The 20372-nt window shown below is 39.7% G+C and overlaps 1 protein-coding gene across 1 annotated transcript in view; it reads right to left on the bottom strand.

The window, feature by feature from the left end:
• Window positions 1-821: 821 nt before the first annotated feature.
• LOC117268457 (serine/threonine-protein phosphatase 4 catalytic subunit B) overlaps window positions 822-20372 on the bottom strand; it is a 32032-nt gene continuing 12481 nt past the window's right edge. Inside the window, exon 9 of the mRNA XM_033644931.2 lies at window positions 822-1733. Within this exon, the coding sequence (XP_033500822.1) occupies window positions 1604-1733 (130 nt within the window). The 3' untranslated portion in view covers window positions 822-1603. The remainder of the gene's footprint in view (window positions 1734-20372) is intronic.

Genomic DNA, 20372 nt, shown 5'->3' with positions numbered 1-20372 from the left:
GCTAGAACTCTGTGTGGCATTCATCTGGTCTCTGATCTGAGCTGCTGTTAACTTGCGATTTCTGAGGCTGGTGACTCGGATGAACTTATCCTCAGAAGCAGAGGTGACTCTTGGTCTTCCTTTCCTGGGTCGGTCCTCATGTGTGCCAGTTTCGTTGTAGCGCTTGATGGTTTTTGCGACTCCACTTGGGGACACATTTAAAGTTTTTGCAATTTTCCGGACTGACTGACCTTCATTTCTTAAAGTAATGATGGCCACTCGTCTTTCTTTAGTTAGCTGATTGGTTCTTGCCATAATATGAATTTTAACAGTTGTCCAATAGGGCTATCGGCTGTGTATTAACCTGACTTCTGCACAACACAACTGATGGTCCCAACCCCATTGATAAAGCAAGAAATTCCACTAATTAACCCTGATAAGGCACACCTGTGAAGTGGAAACCATTTCAGGTGACTACCTCTTGAAGCTCATGGAGAGAATGCCAAGAGTGTGCAAAGCAGTAATCAGAGCAAAGGGTGGCTATTTTGAAGAAACTAGAATATAAAACATGTTTTCAGTTATTTCACCTTTTTTTGTTAAGTACATAACTCCACATGTGTTCATTCATAGTTTTGATGCCTTCAGTGAGAATCTACAATGTAAATAGTCATGAAAATAAAGAAAACGCATTGAATGAGAAGGTGTGTCCAAACTTTTGGCCTGTACTGTAGCTTAAGTAAAATAAAATAAAATTGAAAATATAAAACAAGGATTTTGTGAACACCCCTAATTTGCAGCCATAGTTAGTATGCATGTGACATTAAACCACACCTGAAAAGAAATCAGCATTGATACAAAAACTTTATTCTCACAATATCAAAATTGACAGACCTACAGAGATTTGTAGATTTAAATGAATTAAGAGAGAATACAGTGAATATAGTGATTTCTGTTGGCCAGTCATTACATTTCTGGTATTTGTGATGGTGCAGAGCAGCAGCACATGTTAACTAGTGATGCACATGACAGATGACAGTTAAACATAAGAACAAAAAGGGGGTGAGGAAATATGTCATCTTGCATTTAATCCTGGTAGCAACAATTACACAAAAATCAAAAACAAGACAACATATGCACTGAAGGAATTCATAAATGATAAAATGGTTAAACTTTCTACATCTGCACATTTTTGAAAAAAAAAAGAAAAGAAAAGGAAAAAAAAAGATATAACTCTCTCCATATACTTCTTCAACTAAATGACAATGTCTGTCTTGGAGAAATACTAAAAGAGTGGTAGAGGTCAAATGTGGTATCTACAGGGAGAGAGGGAAAGCAATGGAAGGAGGCTGAGGGGAGAAAATGAGGAGAAGTGACAACAGTCATGGGCCCAGTATCCACCTCGCCCATACATCCTTCACAATGACTGCTCTGTCAGCCTTAGGCAGTACGGCAAAAACCCAGCTCTTTAAGCTGAAGCTGTATGAAGCTTTGCAGGGTTTGGCAGGTTTTCTGTCTAACTGCTTTGAGTTCAGACTGACAGGACCGTCCTGCAGCAGGATGGAGGGCAGCTGGTGTGAAACTGTACCAGAGATTTCAACACATCATTGCCGTCTTCTCAAAGGCTTCACAGGAAATAGTCAGCTACTGGCTTCTTAGAGGGGATGCCTCTGGTCTCCTGCGGCGCTGCCTCAAATATGATGAACTCCCGCTGTAGATGCTCATCCAGCTCCAAGATGGCTGCCACATTTCCACATCTGATGAGAAAGAAGTGGTTAGGACATTCACATACAATGATGTTGCCAGCTACATGTCCTGTGTCCTTGACACATTCAAATCTGAAAGGATGCATTAAACTCACTACTGACGAGTCCAAGGGACTCCCTATTACACTGTGAAAACCAGATCCATATTAAACAGTGACATTGTTTGACTTAAGTATTTCTTGTGTCACAGAAACCACTAGTAGTGAAACTTGTGTTTTTAATGCTATTATCAAACTGTAAGTGATGTTGCAACTCAAAATGTAATAATGGCTCATAATGTAATAACGGCTCATAATGTAATAACTTAAATGTAATAAAAGTTCATAATGTAATAATCGGCTCATAATGTAATAAAATCATGAGCACATAACGTAATAACGGCTTTGCCCATAATTTAATAATGTAATAACCTATTACATTATGAGCCTTCCTGGCATCGCTCATAATGTAATAACAGTTCATAATGTAATAATGGCTCATATCGTGAGAAAACTGCTGCATTATCATCATTTTTACATCTTAAAGGTGCAAATAAAGCAAATGGCATGGCTTTCAGCGCATAGTAAACTAAATTAGTGAAACCAAGAATTATTTAATCGTAATTGCATTCTCACATTTTATTATTTAAGATGTATAAGGTTGAGCCACTAGGTGGCACCCGTGTTAGGTATTTTGGGCCTTTGAGAATGCCATGCTCACTTCCACTGTCTGATTGTTGCAAGTAAGCAGTTGGTGGAAAGTTTAAATATTGTGACGGATGAAGACTGCTGTATAAGTATTAGTAGGTTATACAGAGTGGCTGGACGCAATAGTGGCCTTGCGTCTAATATCAGGCAGCTCTTCAGCCAAAATGCCAGGTGGATTACAGCCTAGATCGTGACTAAACATATATCCTTTGGATGGGTCCATATTAAAGACATTCATTGGAAGAAGTAAAGTTTTCTTTTCTTTTTTTTTTAAATCCCTGTGTTTACATTTTAAGAACTTTTGAGCTGGTTTATTGTTATTACATGGTTCTAAAACGCTCTTCTCATTCTTGCACAAATTCCAAAATAAAGTAAACTGAATGAATGTTACACTGCTATCATGTATTTAACGGAAGTAGTAGGAAAACAATGCTTATTAAAAGTCTTTATTAAATTGGCATTAAGACCAACAATAACAACAACATTTTGACTGGAAGGTCTTCACTAGGTTGTATGGAAGGACAGAGCGTTCACTTACTTATTTGAAAAGACCAATCTTAAATGTGTTTTTATTGTAGAAGTTATTGTGTCCTGCATTTATTGTAGCAATAGTACACAAAGGAAATGCTCTTTTGAACTACATGAACTACAGTCCCCCTCCTTCTTCCCTAATAGACCCTCTTCTCCAGCCGGCTTTTGAGTTGGTTACTGTCGCGCCACCTATAAACAAATCATAGTCAAACACAAACCTCTGCCCTTAAGTGCACTCTTGTTGTCAGTGTGTGCAGTTTTGACCTAAAAATGATGATAATGCAACACTTTTCTCACAATATGAGCCATTATTACATTATAAGCTGTTATTACATTATGAGCGGCGCCAGTAAGGCTCATAATGTAGTAAGTTATTACATTATTACATTATGCACAAAGCTGTTATTACGTTACACGCTCATGATTTTATTACATTATGAGTAGATTATTACATTATGAACTTCTATTACATTTCTGTTATTACATTATGAAGCGCTATTACATTATGAGCCATTATTACATTATGAGTTGCTACAGATGTGTCAGTTTTTTGTTCCAGTGCTTCCCCCAGGTCTGACACCTGACCACCCACTGTGATCCCCAGCTCTCCGAAGCATGTGCACTAAGGCGGTGTCAGAGGTATGGAATGGGTCCCTGAGGATCACTGGTAGACAATAACCTTGTATTTTAGAGTCATACAATGTGCCTAAATTTATGAATATAAAGGATATAACTATCGGTCAGCCTCCCTTTTTAGGGGACTGTCATGCTGCTGATTTAATTAAAATAAATTAAATTAATTTAATGTTGCAGCTGCAATCTAGAGAAAAAGAGTAATATACAACAGAGCAGATAGACAAAACAACATCCTTGGAGCAGAGGGCAAAGAGCTAGGCCCTCAGAACGGGTCATCATCCATCACCAATGTTACTTTGCATTACCTCACTGAGTCCCTGTCCTTTTCCACCACTCAGACACCATAACAGCTACACTGTACAGTGCATCACCCAATTCAACCAGTTACCCGAGACAGACAGAAATAATTGATGCAATTCCCTTTACTGAAGGCGTTTCCATTAAAAATGGAAAATTGGTACATCTTTATTTATATTTTGCTTCTAGCAGATGCACTGAATTCAGGTGCAAAGTAAAGTTCAAGCAGTGCTCTGCTGATTTAATTTAAGGTAAAAAGTTTGAATACAATTTTAATGGAGATGCACTGTGAATAAGGACCAGACAAATTATGCTCCAAAGATTTGATCAATAGCCCCTTTTCCACCAACATTTCCAGGAACTTTTATTTCAAAGAATTAATTTACCTGGGTAAAAGAATTCCCGGCAATCTGTGTGGTTTGCGTTTCCACCGCACCTCAAAGTTCCGGAAAATGTATTCAAATCAGGCTGATGACGTAGATGATTCAGCATGTGCCCTATATTTGGCTCCGCCACCTTATTGGCTGGTAACATGGTAACATTAGTGCTGGTAGAGAGAATAAGGGCTGTTTGTCTCAGCCAGCAGCTAAGTTTAAAAGTATTTTAAGATAAGTGTCAAACTAAGTTAGTCTACATACAGACAGCTGTCATTTGAGCTTATTTGTAACAATTCACTATTAGCTGAACTAGCGTGCTGTCCTTGTGTAAGACATAACATTAGAGTCATGGATGAGAGACTGTGGATGGAGCATATTGAATATCGCTGCTGTCTACATGTTTACATTTTCATGCTTGCTGAACACATGTATTAATAAAGTATTAGCTTCTTACTCGCCAATGGTTAATGTCACTTACAGCAACGAGTGTAGCTGCTGTCAACTCGAATCATTTTCGAGTTATCTTCACTTCGTTTCCACCACGGCTGCTCAGCTGTTCACCCGTTACCATGTCGCGTAGGCGTGTGTGTGTGTATGTGGAGGAGTTCAGCGCTGGCACAAAAGAACCAATACCGTTTGCGCTTATCAATACTACGGTCTTTGATAATTTAGCCCCAGGGCTGATTTAGTACCGGGTTACAGTACCCATCCTTAATCAAAACACAAACAAAGTTAAGCTTGTAGAAATTAAATAAAGTTTGCAGCCACACTGTGCGGAACGCTGCAAGTGTGTGTTCCACCAATCAGAGTTCTTCAGCACACAGCCCCGCCCCTCAAGAATTCTGGGGAATCTGAAAAGTCCTACCCCCTACTAGGTACTTTTTTCAGGGAAAGTTTGGGGTTGAGGGGAAGTTTTTTCCCCTCGGGTAATTTCAGTGGAAACGCGCCGAGGTTTTTCAAAATTCCGGGTAAATGATAAAAGTTCCTGCGGTGGAAAAGGGGCTATTAGCAGGAATGTAGCACAGCATGGGAGTGAAAGGCGCGCTGTTTATTTGACAGCGCAGTAACATTATTTTGTGCCTAAAATGAATTAATAATCATGATAAATAATCGTGATCTCAATAGTTCAAAAGTTCATTTGTTTTTTTGCGTGACTAGAGGAGACATGTCAGGGTTAATCTCTAAAGGAAACTAAAACTGTGCAAATAACATTTTGAATTTGAAGCCAGTGGAAGGGGTGACCTAACTTGCCACGAGCAAAGCGGGATGCCATTAAGAGCCGGACTTCTATATGATGTCCTGTTTAGATTGTTCCCATCACTGAACTGCTGCAGTGGATGAAAACAGCTGATTCATGAAGTTGAAAGGAGGACTAATTGACACAATACCTCATTATTTTACAACAAAATCCACACACACATCACTCATGTACAAATTTAACTGTCAAGAAGCATTTCAATTTTGACCAAAGTGAAGCAGGTTTGGAAATCACAATTCACTACTAGGCTTGTGCTGATGTCCGGTTAACCCGGTTTGGTCCGGTTGAAGAGCTCCACCCGGTTTAATTCACGTCAACCGGATAAACCGGGGGGGCGGTAGCATGTCAAGGGACTATATTCAACTTATCTTGCATTGTAACATGCATTATGACAACTTAATAAGGTTTATGTTTGTTTATAAATGAAGTGGAGGAGCTCACAAGTGTTTTGTTTAGTTTGTCTCAGAGGCTGCAGAGGGACTCTGCAGCTCCGCTCAGCTGTCTGCTGCTGCTGCGAGAGATCAAATTTCATTGGGGGCCGGGAAAAGTGCGAGGGAGTCAGCAGTCATTCAGTTTGTTACCCTAACCAAAGATACTGGATTAGTACTGTACTATACAGTATATACTACACTGTACTATTACTACTATTATTACTGGTTTATCCACCGTCTTTGCCCTAACATCTTGGTGTCCTTCTGTTTCTTCTTCTTCTTGTGTAACCTTGTGTGTCTTGGCGGTTAATACAGCATTACCGCCACCTAGTGGATTGGAAGAGCATTACACCTATAATGGGCTTTTATTGGGAAAAACTGCGACCCCCAGTGGTAAAATTAGGTATATAATTCGATATATCGGTTCGGTTAGATATTTGGCTTTAAATCAAACCGGTTGGAGAATTTTCAAACCAGCACAAGCCTAGTCACTACACAATCTCTACTGTTCACTAGTTTACCATATCTAAAATACTGTGCAGAGAGTTTGGGGCAACAATTACAAAAATTCACTGCATTCACTTTCTATTCTCCAAAAAAGAGCAACACAGATAATTCATAAAGCTGGGTATCGGAATCACACTAACTATTCTTACAAAGTTCATTATTATAAATGTTCAGTGACTGAACTGTTCAGTGTTTCCCCTACATTATATCAGGGTAGGGCTGCACGATTCTGGAAAAAATGAGAATCATGATTTTTTGGCTTATAATTGAGATCACGATTCTCTCACGATTTTTTTCAACATAAAGATTTATTGTGGTTGTTACTGGAATCTCGAATCTTCCACTCCTCCATGATGACATCACGGAGCTGGTGGATGTTAGACACCTTGCGCTCCTCCACCTCCTGCTTGATGATGCCCCGTATGTGCTCAATTGGGTTCAGGTCTGGAGACAAACTTTGCCAATCCATCACCTTCACCTTCAGCTTCCTAAGCAAGTCAGTTGTAATCTTGGAGGTGTGTTCAGGGTTGTTATGTTGGAAAACTGCCATGCAGCCCAATTTCCGAAGGGAGGGGATCATGCTCTGCTTCAGAATATCACAGTACATATTGGAATTCATGTTTCCCTCAATGAACCGCAGCTCCCCAGTGCCAGCAGCACTCACGCAGGCCCAGACCATGACACTACCACCACCATGCTTGACTGTAGGCAAGACACAATTATCTTGTTACTCCTCACCAGGGCGCCGCTACACATGCTGGACACCATCTGAGCCAAACAAGTTTATCTTAGTCTCGTCAGACCACAGGACATGGTTCCAGTAATTCATGCTCCTGGACTGCATGTCTTCAGCCAACTGTTTGCGGGCTTTCTTGTGAGCCTGCTTGAGACGGGGCTTCCTTCTGGGATGACGGCCATGCAGACTGACTTGATGCAGTGTGCGGCGTATGGTCTGAGCACTGACAGGCTGACCTCCCGCTTCTTCAACTTCTGCAGCAATGCTGGCAGTACTCATGCATCTGTTTTTTGAAGCCAACTTCTTTGATCGACCCTGGCAAGGCCTGTTCCGAGTGGAACCCATCTTGGAAAACCGCTATATGATTTTAGCCACCGCGGTGTAGCTCAGTTTCAGATAGAGTTGTACCGATACCAGTATCGGAAATGCCTCTGATACAGCCTAAAATGCAGCTTTGGGCATCGGCGAGTACAGCCTATGACCAATCCGATACCACGTAATGCCTCACATCATTACGCATACGCATGCTACAGGCAAACGAAACGGAAACGGAGCAGAGTTTAAAAAGCATTCTACTAGGGCTGCACAATATATCGTTTGAACATCGCCATCGCGATGTGCGCATGTGCGATAGTCACATCGCAGGACATGCAATGTTTTCTCTTTTTAGAACATGTAAACCTTTGTTTTGCTTCAGAAAAGCAGCTCTGAAGCTCCACTCCGCTCGCCTCTCTCTCTCTGTCTCTCCCTCTCTGACAACAGCAGCCCCTCCCCCTCTCATGCACATGCTGCAGTCACATACTGAAAATGAGCGACATGCAAGAGGGAGAAATGGTAAAGGAGGATTAATGCCTGGAACACACTACACGACTTTTCTGCCCGTTCTGAAAGTCACATTACACGATTGTGGAGTCATGAAATCGTGCCGTGACTTGGCTGACAGACATGACACACTACATGATGGTACACACCAATTATCCCCGGTCGTCTTTCACGACGTGTGTGATGTCACCGGGTTATTCTTGTCCTATTTTTATTACTTTTACTATTATTTCAGTCACTGTGTCTGTTCAGGTGCCAGCCCAAATGTTGTAGTCACAGAAATAGGGAGAAATTATGTGTATAATTATGAATGGATGACTCCCCTTGGTGGGTTTTGGGAAAAAAAGCTGGGGAATCACATGAGGAAGTGGCCTGGAGGTAAAATTTACTTTATTTTATTTTTATTTTATATGTGTACACTTTTTGGGTTGTTACAGTCTCCCTCATTTCACATACAAGTAATGTCATATAAGTTGTGCAGCTAAAGTTAAAATGGAAACGGGTTCACCAAACAATTTTTATACACAGTCAAAGATTAATTTAAAAGTATTATCGTGGAATGTCCAGGGGATTAATAACCAGACTAAGAGAATAGGGTGTCCTGATGTTATTGGCAGACAAGATGTCCACACTGCATTACTTCAAGAAACCCGAATAATCCAACAAGACACTCCCAAAATAGGAAATAATGCGTATAAAGTAGTTGCTTCATCTTCTGCCAATAACAAAACCAAGGGAGTTATAATATTGCTTCGCAATAATTTCAAATTACATGTAATTGCTAAAGGGCAAGATGAAGAAGGTAGAATAGCTTTTATAAAAACAAATTTTTGTGAGAAAAGAATAGCTTTTCTGTCAGTATATGCACCAAATATGTATGAACCTGCTTTTTTTGCTAAATTATCTAGTATCTTGGATGATATGACTGATTTTCAATTAATTTTTGGAGGAGATATGAATTCTGTGTTTGATCCTTTGATGGATCGCTCTAAAATAACTAGTACTGGCTCTCTCTCAACTTTAGCATTATCTAATATGGTGAAAAATTATGCCATGGTAGATATTTGGAGAGTGTATCATCCAGATAGGAAACAATTTACTTTTTTCTCAGCTAGACATCGAACATACTCCAGAATTGATTATATTTTGATATCAGCTAAGATTACTTATTTGGTGCAGAAGACAGAAATTTTATACATGTCCATTTCTGACCATCATGCTAATTTATGCACATTCGAATTTTTTAATACTCCAACTCGGGCCCCTAGATGGAGATTTAATTTAACATTATTACAGAATGAAAAGTACTGTGAACAGTTTCGATTAGCTTTACGTGAATTCTTGGATCTCAATGAGAATTCTGTGAACGATGTAAGGTTCTTATGGGATGCTACCAAAGGTTTCATTCAAAATAATACTATAGCATTTGCCTCTGGTCTCAATAAGACAAATCTTTAAAAAATCACAGATCTAGAGCATATTCAAGCTAGACTGATTGCAGAGCAGCAGAGTAATTTTGATCCTGAAAATGAAATTGAATTATCCAAAGTAAAAGCAGAATTAAATGCACTACTTACACGAAGAGCTGAGTTTCTCGTTCATAGAGGGAGGCAAAAAGAATATTTGGATGGAAGTTGCCCTAGTTTTCTGTTAGCTAGCAAAATACGTGAAAATGATCAAATGGCTGATATTTCTCCAATTATGTCCGATGATGGTGTTCTACTGTATGACCCATTACTAATTAATCGTGAATTTCAACATTTTTATATGAAACTATATTCTTCAAAAGAACAGTATACAAAATATAATTTTGACCTTTTTGTTGAAGGGATTAATATACCCACTCTTTCCAGTGAGGACGCAAGATTATTAGATTCTCCTATAACGTTAGATGAATTATATGCTGCATTGAAAGAGATGAACCGAGGAAAATCACCGGGGTTGGATGGTATCCCCCCTGAGGTGTATCTAAATTTTTGGCATGAATTGGGTCCTCTATTATTACATATGATACAAACATCTATACATAAAGGTGAATTCAATAGAAATGTGAATACCGCAATTATCTCTGTCTTGCATAAGAAAGGTAAAGATCTTAAATTGTGCTCAAATTGGCGTTCCTTATCCCTCATTAATTGTGATATCAACTTGTATGCAAAAATTCTAGCACGTCGTCTTGAGAGAGTATTGCCGATGCTGGTTCACCTGGACCAAACGGGTTTTGTTAAGCGCAGATTATCTGCGGACAACATAAGGCGTCTCCTCCACATTATACATTTTAGTCAGACTATATCATCACCATGTGCAGTTTTATCCGTCAACGCAGAAAAAGCCTTTGACCGGCTTCAGTGGTCATATTTGTGGTACACACTGCAGCATATGGGATTTGGGAAAATGTTCATAAATATGCTTAAAATTTTATATGCTAATCCAACGGCCATGGTCTTAACGGGCAATCAATGTTCCCCACAGTTCGCCATTGCTCAGGGTACCCGTCAGGGGTGTCCTGTGTCAGCACTTCTATTTGTCTTATCCCTTGAACCGCTAGCCCAAAAAATACGAAATTCGCAAGAGTTGGAGGGAATAACAGTAAAAGACACAATTCACAAGACATCTTTATATGCAGATGATTTGATAATATATCTTGACCAGGTATCAACTTCTCTTCCAATTGTTTTAAATATATTGAACGAATTTGGTTCCATTTCTGGTTATAAGATCAATTTGGGAAAGTCTTCTTTGCTGCCCTTAAATGCGGCGATGAAGAGTATTAACACAAATTCTCTTTCAGGAATACCAGTAGTGTCTAAGTTTAGATATTTGGGACTTGACATTTATTCTTTCTTGGACAAAACAGTGATGAAAAATTACAAAAAACTTTCAAATTCTATTATAGAGGATTTAAGTAAGTGGTTAAAACTAACAATATCATTAGCAGCTAGAATTTCTATCGTAAAAATGAATTTACTTCCTCGGATTATCTTTTTCTGTAGTATGTTACAAATGCCCCCATTAGCAGGTTATTGGAATAAATTACAGAACCTTGTATCAAAGTTTATACGGAAAGGACAAAAACCAAGGATTAAATATAAAGTTCTTCAGCGTGATAATGGATCAGGCGGCTTAAATGTCCCAAATTTTGAATTGTATTATTTATCTTTTATGCTTCGTTCACTGGCAAAGTGGTTCGAAGAGGAGTTAAAGACGCCCTGGGTGCAATTAGAAAAACATATCATATCACCATATACTTTTAAAGATGTTCTTTTTTCAGGTCTATCATATAAGCAATGTAGTACTAAATTTGGACCAATAATAGGACATTCGATTCATACTTGGCAGCATTGTGTAAAGATAGGCCATTGGGAAACAAAGTGGAATGCAGACATGCCAATATTTAATAATAATATTTTACAAATAGGTGGAAAACCCATACAGTTCCCAAAGTGGAAAAATAGTGGTATTCATATTCTCTCAGATATCTATAATAATGATGGCCTACGGTCATTTCAAGATCTTAAAGACATTTTTAATTTACCGGGGTCTTCCTTCTTTTTTTATTTACAATTGCGCACGGCCATGCGTACATATGGGGTACCATGGACCCAGCCAGTACCTATTCACCCATTGGTTGAAATAATTAAAGGTTATAAACATGGTAGGGGCTTTGTGTCCTACTTGTATAAAAAATTTCAACAACAGCTGAACTTTCCATTGGGTATCATTGCTGTGTGGAACATAGATCTTAAAAGCTATGAACAGAATATAGATTGGAAGAGAGTCTGGAATAACATTCCACTCACTTCATGTAATTATAAACATCAGTTGCTTAATTATAAAGTAATTCATAAGTATTATTTATCCCCAAGAAAGCGTTCCCTACTTAAACTGACCTCAAGCCCAATACGTCCATTATGCTCTCAAAGGAAAATTGGAACATATATACATATGCTATGGGAATGTCCGGTGGTTAACATCTTCTGGATGCAAGTAACAAGAACTGTATCAAATATATTGGAATTAACTATACCCTTCCTTCCAAATATTATTTTATTGAATGATGATTCTTCGCTTGCTCTATCAAGCCATCAAAGAAAGACTCTTTTTTGTGGATTAAATGCAGCAAAAGAAATAGTAGTAATGAGATGGAAACGTCCACAAGATTTAAATATACGTTACTGGCAGTCATCATTTTATTGTAGTGGCAATAGGTAGAGTGGGGGGGGGGGGGTAAAGAGTAGGGGTCAAACTATTGTTTAGATTATAGGAGGATAAGTGAAGGTATATTTACATTTTGAGTATTGCTCCAATTTATTTTTGTATTGCTATTCATCTAATTTACATAAATACACTATATGCTTAATGTATTTGTGGATACCCTTAAGTACAGATGTAGATATGGCATGTATTGTCAATACTGTATTTTTCAGTTGTAGTGTTTCCTCCATGATGAAAACAAAAAGAAAAAACCAATAAAAAAATTTGGTCACAAAAAACACTGTTAATTTATTATGTTGATCTGTTCTGTACGACATCTATTGCACGTCTGTCCGTCCTGGAAGAGGGATCCCTCCTCAGTTGCTCTTCCTGAGGTTTCTACTGCTTTTTTCCCGTTAAAGGGTTTTTTTGGGGGAGTTTTTCCTTATCCGCTGCAAGGGTCCTAAGGACAGAGGGATGTTGTATGCTGTAAAGCCCTGTGAGGCAAATTGTGATTTGTGATATTGGGCTTTATAAATAAAACTGATTGACTGATTGATTGAAATGTTTCACAATAAAAGCCTATTTAGAAAATGGAGGGATTCTCTCAGCCGAGGTTATAAGGGGTTTTTAATTTGAAACAAGTTCAGGAAGTGTTGAGTTGAAATGATGGCACCATGCGTTAAATTTATCAAGGCAACGGGAGCGGATAAAAAGTAAAAATATAAAGATACAGAGGGAATGATAAATAACGGCCCTTTTATAATGTAGTCTGTTTCAAATGAAGCTGGTAGCCTCTGCAGTTGTGGTGAGCAAAAGCCCCGCCATTATTTTTTAATTTTCTTACTTTAAGTCATCTGGTGAAAATTCTTGCATTTTTTAATATTGCAATATATATTGAGAAAAAAAAATATTGCAATGTCAGTTTTTTCCAATATCGTGCAGCCCTACATTCTACTGTAGCCTTTAAAATGTCTTTTTTTCCCAAATTGTGTGGCTTTACTTTAACCTGTGTCTTGATCTGTGTCAACACTGGATAATAATAATAAAAAAGTTTTATGGAATTCATTCCACTATTATGTATTTGTTTCTTAATAATTTCACATAGAGTTTTAGGAATTGAGACATACAACAATTCATATCCCATCCATATTTATTTTACATGCTGGTATGATACTCAGTATCGGCAGATACCTAAGATTCAGGGATCGGAATCAGTATCGGGAAGGAAAAAGTGGTATTGGTACATCTGTAGTTTCAGGGAGAGAGTTCTTTGCCATGAGGTGCCATGTTGAACATCCAGTGGCCAGTGTGAGGTAACTGTACCCAAAGCACCAAATTTTACAGCTCTAATCCATGAAAAGGCAAAAACATGAACATGATGAATAGGATAGGTGGCTTTGCATGTTTGAACGACATGTACAGGTATCACTAGGGTTGTACTCACTTGTGTTGCCAGCTGTTTAGACAATAATGGCTGTGTGTTGAATAATTTTCAGTGGATAGAAAATCTGTACTGCTAAACAAGCTGTACACTGACTACTCTTAAGTATCCAAGTTTCATTTCTATAGTATTGTCCCTTGAGAAGATATAATAAAATGGTTGCTGAAATGTGAGGGGTATACTCACTTTTGTGAGATACTGTATGCTAGCATGTGGTACTACTATTATTGGCCATAATTCTGTTATTGTTGTAGTTAGAGTTTGAACCCCAAGGAGGCAGAACCCTATTGAGTCTGTGCTGGTTTATTATTATTATTATTATTATTATTCGCTGTCAGGCGCCCCTGCTTAAACTGCTGTGAGATGGAATGAGCTAGAAACAAAGGACCTTGGCCAAATAACTGGAAATGCTGTGCAAATGCTTTCCTAGAACTATGACCCCAGTCGACCACATGATGGCGTTGTGCTTAATGCCAAAAAGCACGATTTTGGAAAGACCATGCCCCTTACACAAGTCAGACTGACATGAAATTTGGGACACATATCTAGATCGATGTGCCGTACAACAAAGCCTCTTGGACCATTAAAGTCCACCATGAAGAACTTTTGCAAAATGTGAAAAACAGTAATGCCACATCTACTTATTGAATTTTAACTCTTAAAACCACATTTTTTTGTACAGCATTGTGGGACTGAGATAGGGCTGGGCAATATCTCGAGATTTTAATGTATATCGATATATTTCTAAACGTGATATAACACGAGACAATATCGCTTCTATCAATACAGTTCATTTTGTGTTAAAATGACGATACATGGGCCGCAAGTTCGCCCCTATTTCTCCTCTCCCTCTCCCTGTGTCCCTGTCTCACAGACACACAACCTCTCTGCTCCGCCTTCCTCGCTCTGTGCCCACAACTAGGGCTGGGCGGTATTCGCGGTGGCCGGCCTGCCTCACACATCTCCCTCGCTACGTGATGGAGGTGGCCTCCACCTGGCCTGGACAACCGCCCCAAAAGAGGGCCTGGGAGCCGCCTGGCCCCCTCGCCACCTTCACCCGTCTTAAACACTGAAAATAAAAGAAGAAGAAATAAAACAAAAGAGGGAGACATTTTTCTTTCTAATTCATTTTATTTATCCATCCATCCATTTATTTATTTTTTTAATTATTATTTTTCTCCCCCTCCACTCTCTGGAAGTGGCCAACCTCCCGTCGCCCTCTCCCGTGTTAAACACTGATAATAAAGCATGGGGGAAAAAAATAAATAAGTACGTATAAGTAAGTAAGTCAAAGAGAGAGAAATCTTTCTATTTTATTTTATTTATCCATTTATTTTATTTTTTACGATACCGCGATATCATACCGTCACCGCATCCCCCCAAAATAATACCGTGATAGTGATTTTAGGCCATACCGCCCAGCCCTAACCACAACCCTTCTACCTCCCCTTCCACTCTCACCTACACTCAGCGACAACATGGAGACGGAGTGCGCCACAGAAGAAGAGTTGGTCAGTAAATGAAAAAAATCAATGGCTCGCTAATTTTGGAGATGGTTTGGTTTTAAAGTGTCAGCTGACCAGCAGCAAAATGTTTTCTGTAAAGACTGTCGAAAACCAGTTGCAACTAAAGGTTTGAGCACGACAAATCTCTTCCACCACTTACAACAGTGCCATGAAGTGCAATACGAAGAGTGTGTCAAAATGTGTGCTGCGACTCAGACCACAAAGCCTCCCCAGCCTACTGCCCCGAAACAAACCCTGCTGCAAGCTTCATTCGCCCATGCTGTGCCTAACAAAAGAACAAGTGAAAAGTGGCGTGATATTACCAAAGCTTACCATATCGCTAAAGACATGGCCCCCATAGCAACAGTGGAGCAGACCGGCTTTGTACAGCTGCTAAAAACAATGAATCCGAGATACCAATTGCCCAGTCGTAATTACTTCGCAAGAGAGGCACTACCCAAAATGTACACAGATGTCAGAGCCAGTCTTGCTGCCCGGCTCGCAAAAGTATCTCACTACGTGCTGACCACTGACATGTGGTCCAGCAGGACCTGCGGACCATGCATGAGTGTGACGGTGCATTTCATGGATGACTTAAAGTAAAACAAATATCACATAAGTTTGAAAGGAATTGGCGATTAACCAAACTGGAAGAATCTAGTTTAATCTGGGCAGACAGTCTCAAAACTTATAAGAGGGGCCTCCGCAATGCAGAGCAAACTATTACTCAGCTTTAATAGAAGAAAACAAGAATAACCCCAGGTTTCTTTTCAGCACTGTAGCCAGGCTGACTGAGAGTCAAAGCTCTATTGAGCCTTGTATTCCTTTAGAACTTAGCAGTAATGATTTTATGAGCCTTTTTAATGACAAAATTCTAACTATTAGAGGCAAAATTCATGACCTCCTGTCCTCAGATAGTAGGCCTACCTATCTAATCTCAAACACAGCTGTAAGACCTAATATATATTTAAATTGCTTCTCCCCAGTTTCTCTTCAAGAATTGACCGCAGTGATCTCATCTAAACCATCAACGTGTCTCTTAGACCCCATCCCAACTAGGCTACTTAAGGAGGTCTTTCCTTTAGTTAACACTCATACATTAGATATGATCAATATATCCTTATTAACAGGCTATGTACCACAGTCTTTTAAGGTAGCTGTAATTAAACCTCTACTAAAAAAGCCCACCCTGGATCCAGAGGTGTTAGCCAACTATAGACCAATATCTAATCTTCCCTTTATGTTAAAGATCCTTGAGAAAGTAGTCACAGACCAGCTGTGTGATTTTCCCCATGATAATAATTTATTTAAGGAATTTCAGTCAGCATTTAGAGTGCATCATAGCACTGAGACGGCACTAGTTAAAATTACAAATGACCTTCTGATTGCTTCAGACAGGACTCGTCTCTGTACTTGTTTTATTAGATTTTAGTGCAGCGTTTGACACTATTGACCATCAAATTCTGCTACAGAGACTGGAACACTTTATTGGCCTAAAAGGTTCTGCACTAAGCTGGTTTAAATCTTATTTATCTGATCGTTTTCAGTTTGTTGACGTTCATAATGAATCATCCTTACGTACCAAAGTTTGTTTTGGACTTCCGCAAGGTTCTGTGCTCGGATCAATCCTATTTATTCTATATATGCTTCCTTTAGTCAACATCATTAGAAATCACTCTGTAAATTTCCATTGTTATGCGGATGATACACAGTTGTATTTATCGATGAAGCCAGAAGAAAGTAATCAATTAACTAAACTCCATAACTGCCTTAAAGACATAAAAACCTGGATGAGCACCAATTTCCTGATGTTAAATTCAGACAAAACTGAAATTATTGTTCTTGGCCCCAAACAACTCAGAGACTCTTTATCTGATGACATAGTTTCTCTAGATGGCATTGCTCTGGCCTCTAGCACTACCGTAAGAAACCTCGGAGTAACATTTGATCAAGATTTGTCTTTTAATTCTCATTTAAAACAAACCTCACGGACTGCATTTTTTTCATCTGCGTAATATTGCGAAAATTTGGCCTATCCTGACCCGAAAAGATGCAGAAAAATTGGTCCACGCTTTTGTTACTTTAAGGCTGGATTACTGTAACTCTCTATTATCAGGTAACTCTAGTAAGTCCTTAAAAACTCTCCAGCTAATTCAGAATGCAGCAGCACATGTACTAACACGAGCTAAGAAACAAGATCATATTTCTCCTGTTTTAGCTTCTCTGCACTGGCTCCCTGTAAAATCCAGAATTGAATTTAAAATCCTACTGTTAAATTATAAAGCTCTAAATGGTCAAGCTCCGTCATATCTTAGAGAGCTCATAGTGCCATATTATCCCAGCAGAACACTGCACTCTGAGAACGCAGGGTTACTCGTGGTCCCTAAAGTCTCCAAAAGTAGATCAGGAGCCAGAGCCTTCAGCTATCAGGCTCCTCTCCTGTGGAATCATCTTCCTGTTACGGTCCGGGAGGCAGACACCATCTCCTCTTTGATAAAGCTTATAGTTAGGGCTGGCTCAGGCTTGCCTTGTACCAGCCCCTAGTTAGGCTGACTTAGGCCTAGTCTGCCGGAGGACCCCCTATAATACACCGGTGTCCCCGGAAATCACGGACTCCATAACAAACAATATAATAACAAATGAAAAATTGAGCAATTTTGCTCGGTTTTGGCCCACTTGACATGCTGCTGTGTTGTGCTATGGTGTGCTGAAATTTGTCATTTACGTGACAACGCTTGAACGCAACATAGGCTCGCTCCGCTGTGTGTACAGTGCCGTGCTGCGCTGCTGTGCGAGCAGCGTGTCTGACTGTGTCCAGTATGCTCATGGTTATTTACACTGTCCATAACAATAACTATGTCAGGTCAGGTCAGTGCCCCCCTGATATAATGTAGGGGAAACACTGAATCAAGCAAGAAGACTCATGATGCCATTTATTTATTATATTGTAATCGCAATCGCAAATTGCGATATTGTCCACTCAAATCACAATCACACATTTCTATCAAATCGTGCAGCACTACCTGTCATACATCAGGCCTGTGCTCCACCTGTTTAACACCAGTCTCCTGGCACCTGAAGAGGGAGATACTGAGCTGCGCAAGTCCATCAAGTCCTGCATTGTGGATTACTTCAACAATAAATATGCTGACCCATCGACCAGTGACCTTGGACATCGTCTCCTTACTGGATCCCCGGTTCAAGACCAGGTACAACTCAGGAGAAAAAAATTGATGCACTGAAGCATCAACAGTCATCACAAAGGCGGAGTCTTTGCCCAGTGTCCAGGCCAGCTGTTTGTCTGAGCTGCCTGACTAGGGCTGGGCGATATGGCCTAAGAAAAAAAAAAAATCTATTTTTTCCACAACAAATCTGATTCACGATTTAAACCGCTGCCATGTTGTTTGTGTATCAAGCACGCAGGGAGGAGGGGTGAGCCCACTCTGAACTACAGAGGCCCAGCAGGGAGTGTCGGTGGCAGATTTTAAAGAGAAACTCGATGTTCATTAAAACATGTCGACCTAAACTACAAATTCGAATTAATTGATAAAATCGATTTATCACCCAGCCCTATGCCTAACCCAGCTGTGACTGAGCATACAGACCGAGGGAAGGCAGCAGTGGCAGTGCCACCTACAGCTAAAAAGAAGAAATCTCTGGCGAGCATCTTTGAGCACAGCACACCTAGTAGATGTAGTAGAAAATGAGCTTTCGAGCTACTTGTTGCCAACATTGAGCTGCCTAGCAAAAAAGTACCTTTGTGTGCCAGCCACCAGCTCCCCTTCCGAAAGGGTTTTCAGTTGCAGTGGGAACATTGTAACTTGCCACAGCGCATCCCTGAAACCTGACAGTGTTGACAGGTTAGTTTTCCTGGCACAAAATCTGTAAATTGTACAGAAGTTGGTTTGTTGTTACACCCGCAAACGTAATAACAGCCCACAAACGTAATAAACCACAAACGTAATACAAATCTGCAGTTTTTAATGTAATAATCCCGCAAATGTAATAAATTTCCCACAAACGTAATAGCAGCTGCCTACTACAAACGTAACACACAATTTTCTGCAAATGTAATAACTATTACATTTGCAGGAAATTATTACATGTGTAAGGTGAAAATCTAAACTGTAATAACTTCCCATAAATGTAATATGAGACTGAATAATGATCTTTGTGGTTGTTGTTGTTTGTTTACTTATACACCTGCCAATAGTGATGCATGTGTTGACAAGCAACCCGCAGGTTGGGTGGGGCGGGTCAGAAAGTGACAGAGCAGCATTCTGAGTAAGTTAGAAATAACTTACAGAAACACACACACACACACACCCACACACACACACACACACACTGGTCATTCCTTGTCAGTTCACAGAATTACTCTGTGGCAGCAAATACGTCATTTAATTGGATTTATTTTATTTTCTTCTGCCTCTTGTTAATACGGATTTCTCTGCAGCATCTGGCCTACAGTACCTGTAGTACCTTCATTTACTTTTCAGCAGAGTGGACCAATAAATACAGCATACAGTGAGGCAGGTGAGGTGCTGGAGCAGCAGGCAGAGCCAGCTGATGACCCTGGACCCCCATCAAAGAAAGCAAGGGACTCTTGTGCTCTGGCTGATCTCCTGGGGAACACATATACTCCAGTAGCAGTGTCCAGAATCGCAAATGACAAGGCATAAGATGAGGTGATGAGGTACAAAGAGGTAAAACCACTGCCACTCTCCACCAATCCACTCAACTGGTGGAAGGAACATGAGGGGAATACCCCCTTTTGTCATGCCAAGCTAAAAGATACCTCTGTATCCCAGGAACTAGTGTACCAGCTGAGAGGATCTTCTCAACAGCTGGTGACATTGTCACAGCCCAGAGAAATGCACTGAAGCCTGAACATGTAGACCAGCTGATTTTCTTAAACAAAAATCTACATGTGCACATCTAGTATGTAACCAGAAATGAAGGCACTTAGTTCTGATGTGTTATTGTTCAATAATGTTATGTGAGTTATATCACAGTTTCAAGAGGAAAGTATAAGTATAATTTAAGTTTGCATGCACTTTACTGTAGTTTAATACAGTACTGTTGTGTTTTTTGTACTCCATACTCAGCATAAGTAGTATTATTGTTAGTGATGGCCGAATTAAGCCTCATGAATCATTTTCTTTATTTTCTGAGCCCACTAGATGGTGCTCTTGGTTTAAAGAGA

Source organism: Epinephelus lanceolatus, chromosome 18 (genome assembly GCF_041903045.1).
Source record: "Epinephelus lanceolatus isolate andai-2023 chromosome 18, ASM4190304v1, whole genome shotgun sequence".
NCBI classification, from domain to species: domain Eukaryota; kingdom Metazoa; phylum Chordata; class Actinopteri; order Perciformes; family Serranidae; genus Epinephelus; species Epinephelus lanceolatus.
This window is presented reverse-complemented; position numbering and strand designations above follow the sequence as displayed.